This window comes from Etheostoma cragini, chromosome 1, assembly GCF_013103735.1.
Source record: "Etheostoma cragini isolate CJK2018 chromosome 1, CSU_Ecrag_1.0, whole genome shotgun sequence".
Lineage (NCBI taxonomy): Eukaryota > Metazoa > Chordata > Actinopteri > Perciformes > Percidae > Etheostoma > Etheostoma cragini.
In genome coordinates, this window is record NC_048407.1 from 11527001 (window position 1) to 11544500 (window position 17500).

The following is a 17500-nucleotide window of genomic DNA, read 5'->3' on the forward strand; positions in this document are numbered from 1 at the left end:
TGGTTTCAGGAAAGTGGCTTCATGTGTCCAACAACGCACAGAACATCAACACCGGAACAAGACTACAGCTGTCTGCGGACACCGAGTGCAGAAAGTGAGCCAGAGCCTCACGGAAAGGTGGAATGAGATTCTGTTTCCTGTGCTTTCTTTTGGACGGCTGGCTGCCTAAAATCACACCTTACTAGCTAATGAATTAGCCTGAGTTCAACACTAGCTATCAGTAAACAGAAGGTAGTGGCTGGTGTCTGATGTGTGCGCCCCCACATTTGGCAAATGGCGAGTGTTAATTTTGGGCCCCGCACACGGGGCAGAAAGTTTTTAAGGAGAAAGTAGGCCTACCAAGAGAAATAAATTATCGTGCTGGGAAAAATACGTCGATTACAGCTCTAGAATTTCTATATTGATACTTTTTTGATTAATCGTCCAGGCCTAGCTGTAAATATTCAAATAAGCCATCTATCCATCCATAAAAGCTTTCTCAGTGGTTCATCATAACTGTACAGCCGCAACTGTTGATTATCTTTAATCAATTGCTCTGTACCTATCAAAAACACAAAACGACAAATGCCCCATCCCACCTTGCTAGAGCTCAAACATTTATTTGTTTGGCCTACAGTCCAAAAAGAAACTGCAAGTAGGGTTGAAACCACAGTTAATACAGATTAATCAACTAACAGAGAAACTCTCTGTAACTATTGTGATAATCAATTAATTAGTTGTCTGACACTGTCTAGATACAGAAATCTATTTACTGACTCATGCAGAGTTGTCGGGGGGGGGGGGAATATTTCGAACGTCAACAAGAAGTTACGTCACCCAACATCGCTTAGAGCACCTTTAAGAAGCTCGATCTATCTATCTACGAAGAGCTGCACTTAACTCATTAATCAGGGAAAGCATATATTAAAATATAGGCAATATAAACTGTAATCTGGCTTTTTAAAGGAGGCAATGGCATAGTGTTCAGCATCATTACAGTCTGTGTGTGAACAGCTACACAGCTGGCACAAAAGAAGCATGTATAGATCCACAGGCAGCGGGAACCCAGCAGGGAAAGTCTAAAAATATCCCAAGATTCTGATCAATAACTGCTAGTTATGTTCCAACTCTGCTTTATAGGCGGTTTTCACCGACACCCCGTTCTGGGTAGTAACCTGGATGCACGGCCAGATTGGAGGAACTGAGCGCAGTACAGTGGAATTTTATGCACTTTAAGTGAATGTATGAAAAGACGTATACGGAAGGACTTGGACCACAAGAAAATGTGCAATATTCTGAGAAATTACAGTTTATTCACGGTGCAGATCCCTATAAGTTGGCTCCCTCTTCTTAGATCCATGACGACCTGGTGATTCTCCCTTCAGTTGCACATCCCGATATAGTCAGCTACCTGATTTTCTCGCCGAGCCCATACACAGCTGCAGACCTTAAATCCTGTAAAGGTTAGGAGGCCTATGATCAGATGGTGTGTGAACGCGTGAGGGAGACGCAGTACCAAGTCATTAACGACCGTTGTGTTGTGAAGGCCAAAGCAAGTAATGCAATAACGTCTTTACTCAACCTAACCTTAACTGTATGACGTCACTGTGATACTCAAGGTGTAGCCAAGTGACTCTCAGTGACTATTTCAAAGAGCCCCAGTTTGCTATCTACACTACCTGAGTGAGTTTGAGCTTTGCTAAGCACAAGCGCCTCCTTTCCTCTGATAACTTCTGGCGTTCCTCTCCCTGGTTCACAATAACTTTTGGAAGTCGATAATATTCCAAATAGTTTTTCTTGGTCTGACCTTTTAGTACAACCTAAAACACGGCAATGATAACCATGACGTAACCATTAACCATGTAACCATGTAACCATTATCAACGAACCAACGTTCGGATCTACTTCAGTGCCTGTGCTTTGTTGAGATGCGGAGTACCTCCAATATGGTGCCTTCCAGTTTGATGACACGTTGTGAAAACTGTCTATAAAGTCAAATTAAAACAGTGTTTTAGTGCAGCTATTGATTGTACTCTACATTACACATTTGAAGTGTTTGTACTTTACTTGAACATTTTCCATTGTAAGCTTCTTTATCCTTTACTCCACTACATCCCAAATGGAATATTGTACTTCTAACTTCACTACATGTCTCACAGCTTTAGTTCCTTATAAGATTAGAAGTTTTCATTCTCTGCCTTTTTCAGTGAAAAGCACGTGTCCGCATACGTGTTGACTTTAAATGCTGCTGATAAACTGAAAGTGTTTGTGTTCAGAAACTTCTCCAAGCTTCTAAGATCAACAGTTAATTTTTCTGGAATTAGCTTGCAAATGCATAGTCACAAAGCTGAAAATAGGGACTTATTTGACACCATGAAAACAGCGACACGGCAAAGCTACAAAAACACGATTATAGAATATAATGCACTCCTGTAGATTTAATTACCTAACGGTAAATAAAGGCATTAAAATCAGAACAACCTCAAACATCTACAGCAGTAAAATGCACCACCTGGACACCTGGCTCATATAACGGGTGATGTGCAGCCAGTGCACCGTTAACCGTTTATTATGCCAGTATCAACAGGTGAAGTGAGTCACACAGGTATTAATAAACAGGACCAGGTGACGTTAGCCTAATTCAGCTGCAGACAGACTCAGCCTCTGTCAGGTATTAACTTATATATCATCACGCATACCGTGTTTGAGGAATAATCCGTCCATGTGTGTGCTTTCAAAGATGAAGCATGAAGCCGCTGTCACATTCAAAGACAGTCTGGAGGCTATCAGCGCCACAAAACGCACTCGAGCTCAGGCTATTTCTCCTCAAATTATAAATTAAACACACCGGACGGAGACAGCTCTGCTAGCCTGAAGTGAACCGTTGCCTTTCGTGTTAAAACAACCCACAGCGCACGGGTTAGAAAGTGCCAGCAGCTGTTGTACTCAAGAAAACCAGCGCGTCTCAATATCAACATAAACATGCTCGTGCAAGCTTTGGCGCTCGCGGATTCAATAAAGTTGCCACTGTGTATGATTTATAAACATTCAAATCTAACAACATCTCAAGCCCCCGTGGCTTAAAATCACTGCCGCGCTGTGTCACTTCACAATTAAACGCTTGCTAAATGAGTAAAAATGTAATGATTTTAGGCTGCGCCTTACCTTCAATTCCGCACCCTCCGCCATCTTGTATTTCTTTGCGCAGGCGTGGTGAGGTGCAGTCACATGACTGGGACGCGCAGAGCTGCTGCGTGAACGCGCACACAGCGACAGGGGTGCGTTCAGGAACAGAAATGTTAGAAGGAAAAAACAGCAGTAGAATTTTGCAGAATGTTACAGAAATAGCCTAAATAAATAAATAATAAAAATTTAAATAAATAAATAATAATAGTATTTAAAATTAAAATAAAAGCAACACTAATCAAGCAAAAGTAAAACAATAAAATAGAAATTTATTCTAAATATTCTACTTTTCACTAAGTATAATTGAATGGAGTAGAACATAGAAAAACAACACAAGCCTAACTTAATCTTAAAGCTGCAGGAGCTTTTTTGCATCATTGGGAGAAAAAATAATATTAACTTTTTAGCATATTGTGTTTTAAGTGGTCTGAGTGAAAACTAGATTTCCACATCTTCTCTTGGCTCTGTTTTTGGTCAACAGGTCATTTTGAAGAGAAAAAGAGCATTCCAATTGGCTGTTCTGCTCATGCATTGCACATGTGACGGATAAGCTAAAGGGAGAGCAGGAACAGGTCTCACTTACAACTGTATCCAAAACGCCTTCTAAAAAGAAAGCTCAGGATCTTCCAGTCTGCTAAAACACCTTCTGCCACGCCCACCTGCAATACCTGCAAGGAAAGCAGCCACAAAAACAAAGTAGACATGGCGGAGAGGGTTGTTAAAATGCAGACACATACTACTACTATACTAGATTTTTTCTTTCTCAATTTCTCTGCTCTTATTTCTGTCCAAATTTCCATTCTGGAGACCAATAAATCTCATCTTATCTTGTGTTGTCCTAACGGAAATGTAATAAAATTGACATACAAAGCCAACATAAGTTATAACTAAGTCATGTTGTGCGTAGTGATGTCTTTATGTCCAAAAAGTATGGTTGTGTTGTCTTGTTGTCTACTCTTTTGTGTAAAAAATGTCTCGTGATTTCTGCTGCAACCTAATTTCCCCACAGGGACAATGAACACACAAAACAAATGTCCTTACATTTGGTTTGTTGAGTCTTAACTTGTTGAATGACCAAGAAATTGCTAGTAATTCATGACTCTGTTTGCACCCATTAAAAAAACAGCTAATATGCCTGGATTTTTGAGTTTATGTCAAAACAATCAAACCTTATTAGTCAAATATGTAGGTCATCTCTATCCATAACAATGTGGACCAAACAGTCTCTCTCTCAAATATCAACAGAATACCTATACCAAGTTTGCCATCTTTGTAAAACTGTGCCATCAGTACCACCAGACCAGCAGTGCCAAGTTGATCTGGCCCAGATCAGTCTGCTGTATGCGTTAAATCATTCTTCTCTCTATCTGAGTCTCTACTTCTATCCAGCCTGCAACCCAACTACTGGTGATCTAAAATTATTTCTTCAGGGAAGATAAGATGTATTAAATAAATCTGACAAACTGCAATGCATTTTGAGATCATTTCTTTGACAAACTGAAATGTATTGTTCTGTCGCAGCAAAGCTGTATTGATTTAACATCAAATACTGTATGTTGGATCCATGTAAATATCTAAAATGCACAATCATGCATACTGTTCCTTTGGTCTTGTCAGGGGTGTGCAGGGTATAATTAATATTGTGCCTGCCATCAAAGTTAACAAAAAAGCAATTTTAAAATGTATATATAAAATGACTTGAGCAGAAGAATGGCATGAAGAATAATTAAGTCAAGTGTTTTAGGATCTGCTCAAGTGACCCTGAAGGTCAAAGAAGTTTCAAGAAACAGCAACCAGACCATCACACATTCAAGCATGTTTAGTTTTCTTGAGGGGATAGTGTTGTTTAATACCAGCCGACTCCAATGTACTCTACACTAATATAAACTATTCAAGTTAAGTCTTTAAAATCTTAAAAAAACTGTGTTCACACGGGGGGAGTTAGTAGATCAGTGCGTCATACTTATTAGTGACGAATACAAGCTCCCTCTTATTCATCTATTACATTTTTTTTGTAGTATCACCAAGATCGGCCCATCTGAGCTTTCATTTTCTCAAAGGCAGAGCAGGATACCCGGGGCTCGGTTTACACCTATCACCATTTCTAGCCACTTGGGGACCATAGGCAGGCTGGGGGAACTCATATTAATGTTAAAAAAAACTCATAAAGTGAATTGTTCATGCCATGGGACCTTTAAGGTGTGTATCAAAAGCAGAGGGATGTGTGATTTTTACAGAGCTGTGATAGCGCGTGTTCTCACATTCTATATCACAGTATGCTATGGAAACGGCAAAATTGACCAAACATCTGAGGTATTTGGCAAGTTTAGGGTTCCCTGCTGGAGCTGCTGCCCCCGCGACCCAATACTGGATAAGTGGATGAAGATGGATGGATCTGGGATATTTGTAACACCTGCAAGTTTAGGGTGGGTCTTAAAATAACCAGAGACCCCTCCCATCCGGCCAACATGCTGTTTGTCCCCCTTCCTGCAGGAAAAATGACACGTTATTAAAAGCAGAACTACTCATTTCCGTAACCGCACCAGCCACTTATGTTTAATCTACTCTGTGTATTTGGACATGTTTAGGCTGATGTGTATTGGTATTGTATTGTTTTGGTCCATACCAAGCAAACACAAAGAAAAATTCCAATCAAGTTTTCATTGAAGTGGAAATAAATGATTGAATCTGAAATTTTAAAATGTGTGCTTCTTCCAAAACTTTGGCGAGCAAGCATCAGCTGGTTCTACACTGTGAGGGGTACTGAGGACATTTTGCTGAGCTCCACAGAGATTTAGAAAAAAGTACTTTTCTAGGGAACGTTACATTTCACACAACAATGTTAGTTCACTTATAATGGGGAGTACTACTCTACCCATGTATAATGCCATCTGTGGCTTTGGAGGGAGCTTGACAAAGTCTGTAAAATATAACCCTGAGTTTGAGGCTTAAATTTATTTATTTATTAACAGAAAGCACATGTTACTAACTGGGGGTTTGAAGTAGTGTTACATCATGGGAAGTGTTGGATGCACGTTTCTGGAGTGTGACCCATATTAGGGACTAAAAAGTCAGGATATCTCGGCATCTGCTGCATGATTTTAACTAATCCTTTTTAATCTTCGTGTCTGCCAACTTTTAAAAGGGCAATACCTGATCACTGGAGTGCACCTTAAACTGAAAATCTAAATACAACCCTGTGATAAAGAGCACTGGATGATAATACGATCAAATAGTAATCACTTTCTTTGGTTATGTGCCCTTTTGTCAAGACATTCATCCTTTTAATTTTTTAAAGTATGAGACCCTGCAAAAGACTTGATAAAATGTAACATTAGGTGACAAAGACACCTAGGGGGGGGGGGTTGCATGGTTGTAAAGCACTTTGAGTGAACCTTAAGACTGCCAAGATGCTTTATAATTTATTATAATTTACCACATTTTAATTAGGCTACTTGTGGTAAACAAAAAGAATGATTCACTGTTTCTTCACCAGAATAATGGAGAATACTTTGACACAGCATTTAAGCAATGATGTCGGTAATAAACAATATAATGAAACCTTTAATTGAATACATATAATCTGAAAACTTCAAAGTGTTAATATGATACGAAGGCTTTCTTGGGTAGAGTAGTGGTCAGGGCCTGAAATGGCCCAAAACAGGTGGCAGTACCCGAATTCAGAAGTTGCATGACATGATCATCACAAGTGTCTTGGATATATTCATAGCCATATCTTGTAAGTGTGACCCCGAATAGTCGACTCTCTAACAATTCACTCTAAGGAGCCTGTTTGGACTACGAATCTCACAGCCAAACCATCGCTTGGTCTGAAAATGCGGTAACAAATCAAAGGATCATACCACTCAATCTATATGGGGGGGCTGAATGTCTGATTTGACATAAAGGTGCTTGTTTTTTCCTAATAAATCCTGACAGATAGCCTATTTTAGATTAAATATCTGATTGTATAACAGAGTCTATTAAGTTAGCCTTATGATACCACAGATAACAATTAGAAGTAAGGGTACTCATGTGGACAAACATCAGAAGTACAGGCCCGTTGCTCAATACTGGTGAGTCCTGGCACATATACAGTATATACATATGTATAGAAGACATTTGTCAATTGGGGGTTTAGTTTTTACTGATTTTGCTAAACAATCACCATCAAATGTCTAAATCAGATACCAGGATGCCGTCTTAACCTTTGTGTTGTCTTCCCTTTGACCATGAAAGGCACTGTTCCCCTTATCTCAACGTTTTTGTCTCTTTTAACATATTTTTTATGAAGTTTTTGTATTTCTTTTAATCAATTTTGCCGCTTTTTACAAGATTTTTTACCCGTTTTTTGACTTCCTTTATTTTGAATATTAAAAAGAACTTTGAAAACGGGTCAAATTTGACCCGAAGACAACATGAGGGTTAAGGGCCAGACGGTGACAGGAGAAACTCAAAGCACAGCAAAGGATTCAGTGCCTGAAACGCCAGTAGGTGGCACCACATCCTTTCAAATGTAGATGAATTTCTCAGGTCCAGGTCCTCTCCATTCTCATGTCCTGAATCACTGCCTGTATAGCCAGTATTTAGTATGTTTGTTCTCAAGCAAAGACATATTTGCTTGGTACAATAGTTTTATAGTTCCATACTGAACAAAAATTCACTATCACACCAACACATTAGGCTTTGTGCTCAATTTTCAGAAAATGGTCCATCCCTCAAGGTCCACACAAAGAATCCTTTGACAAACTAGTTCTGCTGCTTGTTTCATGTGAGAGTGAATCCCAGAGGTTTTATTATGTCATTATGTAGCACTGCCATCTGCTGTATTGTTGATGGCCAGTGATGGGACAGGTGTCCGCTGACCACGCATGTTTATACAAGCAGTAACGATTGATCAGTAGTACACACTGCAAATACTGTGAGACAATATGATTAAACAGAAAGAGAAAACATGATTCTTCTTTTTAAATCACTGGGTATGGATTTATCATTGAAGCTTGTGCAAATGCACTCACTGTGGAGCAGTAGGAAAACTAACAGCTGTTTACCTTAAGAACATGTAAACAACACTAGGAGTAATATGGATAAGATCCTCGGTTACAGCACTGTTTATACAATTCTATATTTTGAAATTAATTTATATCAATTTACATATGTCATGATATAGAAAATCAACTGGAAAACAGTTTATGGATATAATGTATGAAGGAAAAGCTGACTAATCCCAGTGGTAGAAAGACAAGAGTATTTTGCTTAAGTATAGTTTTGAGGTACTTGTACTTTCCTTGCATGTTTCTATATTCTTCTACTATGTATATCAACAATTACGTTTAATTTAATTGTTGCACTGATTACTTCAGTACAATCCTTTTTACAGCTAAAGTTACTTTGTTCAATTCAAAACATTAAAATATTTGGTTCATGCTTTGTTTGTTTGAAACATTATTTTCTTTAGCACCTTTTCTGTCAATTTTTAATAACTTAATTTGCCATTTCTTTTTGTTTTTCTTACATGAAGTGAATGAACCTTCATGTTCACCAAGTAATACAACATCAATATATCATTAAGTTGTGGTGGTATGTATTCAGGGTACTTTACTTAGTCTCATCTAGTATGTAGTTTATTGCCAATAAGTGATATACAGTACATGCACCACAGAACAACGTGGGAACACAGGGCACATTTTGAATGAATGCCTTAAGTCCTACTTTAATATTTAAAGTTGCACAATTATAAAATTATCATGAGATAATTTATCATTTCATCAATCATCAATTTCAGACTTTTGGTCCTCAGGTTACAGTTCAACTCGGAAGGTTTAAGAAAAGCCTGAAATCATCTTGTTAAGGAGACTTTCCCCCCCTCCACTTGTCACTATGAATGGATTGCTAAACGGGTCTCGTCAGGCCTACTGGGACCAGGCCCAGGGACCCGGAGGAGAGACACAAAACCACTACAAACAACACGCAAAATGACCACAAAAAAAATGCAAAACTACAACCAAGAGACGCAATTTTACCACAAAGAGACACAAAATGACCACTTACAGATTCAAAAAAATAAAAAAAAATAAGCAAAAGACAACACAGAGAAACAAAAAACTAGAAAGACACGCAAAACAACCACAGAGAGAGAAAATTCCCGCAAAGACACCCAAAATGACTAGAAAGAGATACAAAACATCAACAAAGAAATAAAAAATGACCAGAGAAAGACATAAAAAGAGTGATAAAAAGAGGCAAAAGGAACAACAAAGGAAATACAAAACAAACTAAAAAGAGAGCAAAATGTCCACTGGGACCACAAACAGACACAAAACTTTAAACAACACACATGGCTACGTCACTTGTTGTGGTTTTGCATCGCTCATGTCTGAGAAGTGTGTGTGCGTGTGCGTGTGCGTGTGCGTGTGCGTGTGCGCATGTGCGTGGGTCCTTTTACATGTCTGGCCCAGAGTCCCATTGTCACATAATCCATCCATGCTTGTCACAGCATATCAACCTTAATCAGAGTTTTCTTAATGATAAACAGCTAGATACAAAGACATTAAAGCAGCCAATCATTCCAACAGTAGTTCAGTTCATCTTTGCGGGCCCTCTTAGTATTCACAGGGAACAGGCTTTGCCATGGATGGCAATTACGTTCACAGAAAATTAACATTCATTGTGTGTCAATGGCATTATGCGCGTATCTCTCTCAGTATGAAGCAACCAGGGGCCGAGAGCCATGTAATCAATATCTATTAGTCCTCCCATCAGAAGAATTAGATTTCACTATTAGATCAGCCTTCTCCCCTGACTAGACGTCAAACATTATAAGTTGACTGGACATGTCATGCACTGATGTAGCTGCCTAATGAAAGAGATCATGTTGAGCTCAAATAAAATATTAGGAAATATGATCTATTTCATGAGGAGTTCTTCTGTGTGGAGGCCAGTAGGTGTCAGTAGGTGCTTACAAGAGTGGAAGAAACAGAAAAAAGGAAAGCTGGAAAGCAGAAAGCGGCTTTCACATTTTATAATATTGACATGGGTACATATATAAATGGGGAAGGTAGATTGTGCCAGAAACAACAAATGAGAGAAAATGAAATGCAGCTGTGTGAATGGCAGATTACACACACCTTTTACAGTGTCTTCCTCTTATAAAAACCCCATCAGATGATAGGAAAGGTTTTAGTAGACTCTGTTGGGACTTACAGATGCATGTAATGATAGAACAAAACAACTGAAACAGAGAAAATGATGGGATCAAATTTGTGTTAAAATACTCAGTCTAAACTGTACATGATATCTCTAAATGGCTCGACTGTTGTTGTTTTTTATCACTTCAAAGTTTGTGTGACAGAAAATATTAGTATTACTATTTCATGTCAATCCTGAACGGCCGTTGAAGTAAGTGCTCATAATAATGTACTCTATTTTAAACAAAGATTTTTGATGAAGGAATTTGGTATAGGACGGCATGGTCCAATTCAGAAATGTTGCCCATTTAAAGTGCTTGACGACATACACAGTGTTACAAATCCTAAACAATAAATTAAACCAAAGACAAGATAAATAACAAATATATGTAAAAACTCAAGACATTCAATCAATCAACAAAAGCTAAATAAATGAGATACATTTTGAACATAATATCACAATTATACGAGCCATTGCACATTGTCACGTGATATATATACATATATAGATGTATATATATACATCTATATATATATATATATATATAGATGTATATATATATATATGTATATGTATACATATATTTATATAGTGCTGTTTTTTCTTTTCAGAGTAGACTCCTTGGTTTCGAGCTTTGCAGCTTCAGATCAACACTCTTTTGAATGGACTTCGTGTTTAAGATCTGTTTTAGTCAAGAGTTCAGTTCTTTTTTGTTGGGGGGTTTGCTGCCATGACCTTCTCCAAGTCTTTACTTCACTCAATCTTCACTATCAGTGGTGTATCTATACAGCAAGTGGGAGCCAGGTGGTAGTTGAACAGATGAGAGCTCTCGAGGCAGACCAGTGTGTGTGTGTGTGTGTGTGTTTGTTTTTTGGCTGAGCTGGGGTCAGGTGCAGGGTGGTGCAGGGTGGTGCAGGGTGGTGCTCGGCACTAGGGAGGCAGCAACGGAGGTTTGAAGGTGCAGGCTCCGGTACACTGACGAGGGGTGAGCATCTTGCAGGAGAAATGGTGAAGAGCGTCGTGAGCTTCTGGGGAGGAACGAGTCCATCAGTGAGAACACGCAGACAAACACAGACAACACTCCCATATGATTATTCAGATTACATGTGTATGCTTATTTTTTGTTTTGTTTTTGTCATCTAATGTTAAATAATAGGTTTACTTTTTTTTTTAAGTCTCTGTTAAATCAATACTACCATGCTCGTATCTACATTGAAACTTTTTCTCGGTCATTGTAATTGATCCTCCTGTTAATATTTAACATACGTAACTTACATTACAACAAACGTATACTTATTTAAAGGTCCCATGGCATGAAAATGTCACTTTATGAGTTTTTTTTTAACATTAACATGAGTTCCCCCAGCCTGCCTATGGTCCCTCAGTGGCTAGAAATGGTGATAGGTGTAAACCGGGCCCTGGGTATCCTGCTCTGCCTTTGAGAACATGAAAGCTCAGATGGGCCGATCTAAAATATTGCCCCTTATTATGTCATAAGGGGAAAGGTTACTTGCCCTTTCTCTACTCTGCCCGCCCAGAGAATTTGGCCCAACCATGAGAGAGAGACATCATGGCTTTTAAACAAGCAGTGGCAGTTGGTCAAGGCCACACCCCCACCCTCCACCTTCAAAAGCTACAGCCCCAGAAATGGCACATACTAAGGAAACCTCACTGTGGGACTGGGTCTAGTGGCTGTAATTCTGTTCCAAGGCTGGATTTCGAAAAAGAGACTTCAGATACAGTATTTGGGGACTACTAAGGTCTATATAAAAGACACTTCAGATGCAGTATTAGGGGACCACTAAGGTCTATATAAAAGCATTCAAACAACACCATGTCATGGGACCTTTAAAGTTTTAGCGCATAGCTTCTGCAGCCCCCATGACGAATTCTAAGTAATGACAACAAAACTGTCATTCAAACGTTTGAATTCACAACGTTGACCCTGTGTTTAAGAGGGGAATGACAACAGGGCGTTAAATGATACATTAAAAAGCTTTAAAAAGTGCCTTCCCATGAAATCTCGTCATAAGTGATGGGGGACATAAGTCACAGTCCTTGTTCTGTGTAAAAAAAGAAAATTAATTCTAAAGTTTACTTTAGCTCATTGAAGGCTTCAGCAGTCTGAGTCACACATAGTCATCTTCCACTTGATGTTTTGAAGTACAACATTTTCTCTGTGTGATTAAGAAAGGAATTCATCAAAACTTAGTGTAAAATTTAACCGAATTTTCAGAAGATTAGCAATAAAAAGAGAATCAACGCACTTTTCCATCCAGTTTGTTCATCGAGATAAACAGCCAGAGATGCTGATTCTCCAATTAAATGCCATTAAACCATCGCGTCGTAAGAAGGCGCAACAAGATGACATCATTAAAAAAGTGCCATTTCTACTCAAACTATGGAAAACATAACGGAAATAAGGCATTTATGTTGGTTTCATGTTGAATTAAAGATTAAGCCTAGAGTTTCCTCATGCTCCACGCAAATGTGATGTCTTCATCTGCTGCTATTTGAAGTCTCTTTAGTGGACTCTTAATTTACATGCTCCACGTAGATCCCAATGTATTCACTAAGTCTGTTTCATTGCACTTTGTCACATCTTGCTTTTATCAACATCAACTTTTCCGACTCAGCCAAGTGCTAGAACCAGCCAAGTTTTTTTTAAACATTTTTTTAATTTAATTTTCAGTGTTTCCGCTCAGGCTTTTTAATGTGGACACAAACACAAACACATTTTATAGACACAGTTTCAATGCTGGTGGGTTAGGAACAAAACCAAAGGGAATACTAATACATACTATGACTAATTTAGATTGCTGAAACCTCAAATTAGCTTTTTTTTATTTTATCTTTTAGTATAAATTTATTTTATAATATTTTGCACAGAAAAAGTATTGTGGATTCCCCATCACATGCACTGAAATTGCTTGAAGAAGAGATCTCTTTACAGCCAGCAGTAATGGACAGGAAGGACAATTACAGCGAATACTTTCAATGCACATATGGGCATGTGAGTGTTGTTTTGAGATAGCCTTGAAAAAAAGCGAACCCTTCCTTTAAGGATGTCTAACTACAAATATCTGTCATCACAGGAGCTGTTTTATTAATTTAAAAAAAGTAGCACTTGCATATTTATGTTTGTAGGCACAAAATGACATGTATTCATGTTCCTCTTTTGGACCAGATAAATTTACCTTTTAGCTTCTGCTGTATTGCATAACGAGCCTTTCTCTCTTGGTCCAACTCGTTGCACAAAGTGTCTATCCAAAAATAAAAATAAATGGTCAAAAAAGGAATTAAAAAAAAAAAAGAAGATAGAAGTGAGCTGCTGTGTTCCATCTGAGGCAGAGGAGCGTAATGTATGCCGATTAACCCCTATGGTATTTAGAGTGATCCTCTCTGTGTACTTGAACCCTGTATTTAAACTACTGTAACATTACACCAATCCTTTAACGGGTGGCATTAGTTGCTGTCTTCTGCATGTAACTGATACAGCACTACATAATGGTCTGTCTATTCAATTTTCTAGAGCATGATTTAGGAGAAAATAACCTTTGCAAACAAAACAATGTGGTTTCAGTTTCACCCTCTGATATCTAATAATTTACTCAACTGCAGGAGATGAAATATGGAGTTTACAGGAAAAAGCCTGGACACAAATCGCTACTATTTCAATATGCAAGTGTCACTTTTCCTTTCTTTTATAGTTCAGGGCTAGTTGGTTCAGATTGATTGATATGGCATTACGTTACTTAAACGTTGTTTTTGTGGCTCAAATAAACATTTGCCTTAAACTTAAAGAGCATTGATCTACTGTAAATCCGCTTAACAGTCATAATCTATGAAGGACTAAAGTAAAGAGAGAGAGAGAAGAAGAGAGAGACCAACCTCGAACAATCTGCAGCTGCTGGACCATTTCCTCTCTGTAGGACAGCTCACGCTTCATTTGATCCTGAAAATTATCTGAACAGTACCGAAGGCCACATCAGATGGAAACTCTCTGACATTGTGAGGATACATTTAAAGACACATTCCTGGATTCAAAGAGCAAAATACAACTGGCTCTTCTCCTCTGCAAGCACAGGGTTCAAGGTGCCGAACAAAGATGCAAAACACAGCTCTCTGTGCCTTTTAACTTACTTGTGTCCTACCTTTTAAATGCTGAAATTCTCTCTCCAACTTTTTCCTCAACTCCACTTGTTCCACAAGCTGCTTCTGCAGTTCCTCTGCAAAGCCAAAAGCCCCAAAACGTTTCAATTTCAACACCAACTTTTTTATCTGCTGCAAGGACAGGTCATTATTCACACTATAACCCTGGCACAAACCCCATCTGACACCTACAGGACTTTGGAATGACAAGCAGGGAAGTGATGCAAGAAGAAAGCATGCCCCATAATGCAAATAACCCCCAATAAAATCACAAATAGGCTACCTGCAAAAATCATTCAAAAAACGTTTGCTTCTCTATCCCAATGTACCTCACTCCAATTTAATTCCACTTACTATGATATATTTTGAGTTTCTGCCCATAAAGATTTATGTCAGTCCAGTAAACCGACTTCAGGTGCGTTTACATCCTTGATAACAACCATTTCACCGCTTTCCTCTCGCGCGCTGCCACAGTAATTGCCATGCATTGCCTGGAGCTTGAGCCGATAATAATGGAGTCCCAGGGTTTTTCCAAGCGTTGTAAAATAATTAGCCGCCGTGCCTCGGGGTTATAGCTCCGTTCGTTAAAATATTAATAGCCTCTAAACGATTTCCTCTTACAATAATAAGTCAAAACTCCCACATCTCGTGATTAATTGGTTAACAACTATGGAAACACTTTAGGCCTACAACATGTAAATTCACATTTAGATTTTGGCACGTCATCTTTAGCAGGCAGCGGGCCTGTAGCTGCGTTTAAAATGAGGTGAAATGCAATGTTTAAATTAATATAATCCCCACGTTCATTTAAAAAAAAAATTCTAATTCAACTGTAGTTTCATTTGGGTTTATACGTTTCAGAAATTCAACCTAAATACTATTTAATTGGCTGTATTGTATTGCATTTTATGTCCTACATTAAACACCAGAAGCGGTCTTAATTCAGTGTGCTGATCAGGCCTGTGAGCCGTTTAGCTGCTCTATAAATATATATTTTGCTGGCTGGCAAATTACAAATCAAAACAGGAATAATTAGTGGTGATAATGAATCACCTGCTACAGTTTTTACTCTCTTGACCCTGAAAACAGCCGCTTACCTTTAGCCATGTTCTCCAAATCTCTTTCATGCACGCTGATGTCGATGCGTAAAGCTCCATCTGGTGCACAAAAACATACAGAACTTTATTTAACCTACGAATAAGTCATCTAGCCTATATAAAAAAATCTATTGGAAAGGGCTTCTGAAAAAATAACACAGTAAAGCCGATCAAATTGATTATCATGGGTGGATTTTCTATTTATTTTTTTTAATGTGAAAAACAGAATAATTAGAAACCTTGTCTCTCCTTTTGCTCCTGATAGGACGTCACGTTGAGTTGGTTGGGGATTTCAGTGACGTGATGAACACCTAAACACAAACAAGCCACACACAATTTAAATGAGAGAGAGAGATTTAAAAGAGACAAAAAAAGGCCCTGATTTGCATTAACGCGCAAACCATAAATTGGCTAAATAATTACCGTTGGGTCTGCTCGAGTGTTTCGACACAAACGACGAAGGCTCGTTCAGGAGCACGTGGCCGTCCTTTTCATGAGTGTACACCTGTAAAATGAACAGCCAATCATGTTCAATAACGCAGAACAATCGCATGTCATTTACTGCAGTTCTTTCCATAATTGCGGCCCCTTTTTTTCTTCAACAAAACAAGCAGCCCTGCAATTTGTTAGAAGAAGGTTTTGCATTAAACCCACTAACGCGCTGGTAAAATAATGCATGGACTTAAACACACAATGGGAATGAATAAGGACGCATTAGGGTTTTATACTTTGGTTATCCTGATTGAAAACGGCGATACATTAGTTCAAATGATATCACAAATGATTTTTATGTATGTGTGATGAATTCTGATGATAGAGTCAATCATCGGCCTTGCTGCCTTGCTCAACGGCACTTCAAGAAGGGCAGTTAAATGACAATTTTCCAAAACACTAGGTCAATAGGTCCTTATTAATATTTATTCATCTTAATGTTTAGAAATTACGCAAATATCTACATCTGGATGTTTTAAATTCCGGGCCAATTGGTCCTGATTACACTTGCCCCGGCCTCCTCTCTTCTATAAACTATTTTCACATTCTCGACAACTGCGACAATTCGATTTCCCACTCGGGGATCATTAAAGTTGAATTTAATCTAATCTTACTTCATGAAGAGGAGAGCCATTACGCGTCCGTCTGTCCTCATCTGATGAGCCAGTGTGCACGGAGTGCTCCGGGGATGCTGCTGCGGGGCTGGAGGCGGCGGGCTGCTCCTGGCTCTCCTCAGCACCCGAGGAGACCCGGTCCGGTCCAGGGGAGTCATGGTGCTCCTCTCCCGGAGAGATCTGGATCGCTTCCTCCTCGTCTTGTCCTCGGTTGGACTCCACATCCACGTCCGGGTCGTCGTCCTCGTCCGCCACGCTGTCCCTATCCGGTGATACGGATCTATAACTGGAGCTCTCGCTGATAAAATCCGGGGACAGGTAGCCAGGGCGCACGCCGTAGCTGTCTCGGTTGCCGTAGAGTTTGGCGATGGTCTCCGCGTCTTTGACTACGGGTCTGAAGGCCGAAATGTAGTTGATTTTCCTCTGAGGGGTCTCGTCCCCGGACTTGTCCTCGTCGTTCCTGGCAGATGAGGACTGGGAGCTTGAACAGCGCTCTCCGCCGTCCTGCTGATGGTGAGGGTGGTGGTTAGGGTCTTTGGTTGTGTTTGCGCCCCGGTCGCTTTGGTCCGATAGGTCGAGCTCTCCCTGCCGGACGCCTGGCAGCTCTGGAAGAGGTTTGGGTGGAGACCCCGGGTAGGGCGGCATGGGTAGGCCGCCAGCCGTGGGCCAAAACATAGGGAAAGCAGGATAGAGGGCGTCCTTCGGTCCAGGCCAAAACACACCAGAGATATTGGCTTTGTTCGCATCAGGCAAACCGTCGCTCTTTTTCTGACACAGTCCGTAGCTGGGGAA

General features: G+C 39.5%; 2 protein-coding genes across 5 annotated transcripts in view; both read right to left on the minus strand.

The window, feature by feature from the left end:
* LOC117950171 (E3 SUMO-protein ligase PIAS1-like) overlaps positions 1-3198 on the minus strand; it is a 58632-nt gene extending 55434 nt beyond the window's left edge. The window contains exon 1 of the mRNA XM_034880955.1: positions 3145-3198. Coding sequence (XP_034736846.1) covers positions 3145-3168 — 24 coding nt within the window. The 5' untranslated portion in view covers positions 3169-3198. The remainder of the gene's footprint in view (positions 1-3144) is intronic.
* Positions 3199-10172: 6974 nt separating this feature from the next.
* The window catches only part of LOC117950145 (SKI family transcriptional corepressor 1 homolog-B-like), a 9649-nt gene continuing 2321 nt past the window's right edge, over positions 10173-17500 (minus strand). For 2 of the 4 annotated variants that reach the window (XM_034880905.1, XM_034880916.1), the window contains exons 2-9: positions 16709-17500; positions 16026-16107; positions 15842-15913; positions 15603-15662; positions 14508-14582; positions 14245-14319; positions 13551-13616; positions 10173-11381 (exon numbers count right to left, since the gene is read on the minus strand). The exon at positions 16709-17500 is cut by the window's right edge and continues 973 nt beyond it. In XM_034880905.1, the coding sequence (XP_034736796.1) occupies positions 11284-11381; positions 13551-13616; positions 14245-14319; positions 14508-14582; positions 15603-15662; positions 15842-15913; positions 16026-16107; positions 16709-17500 (1320 nt within the window). In that variant the 3' untranslated portion in view covers positions 10173-11283. The remainder of the gene's footprint in view (positions 11382-13550; positions 13617-14244; positions 14320-14507; positions 14583-15602; positions 15663-15841; positions 15914-16025; positions 16108-16708) is intronic. The other 2 variants (XM_034880932.1, XM_034880925.1) reach the window with 2 other exon arrangements.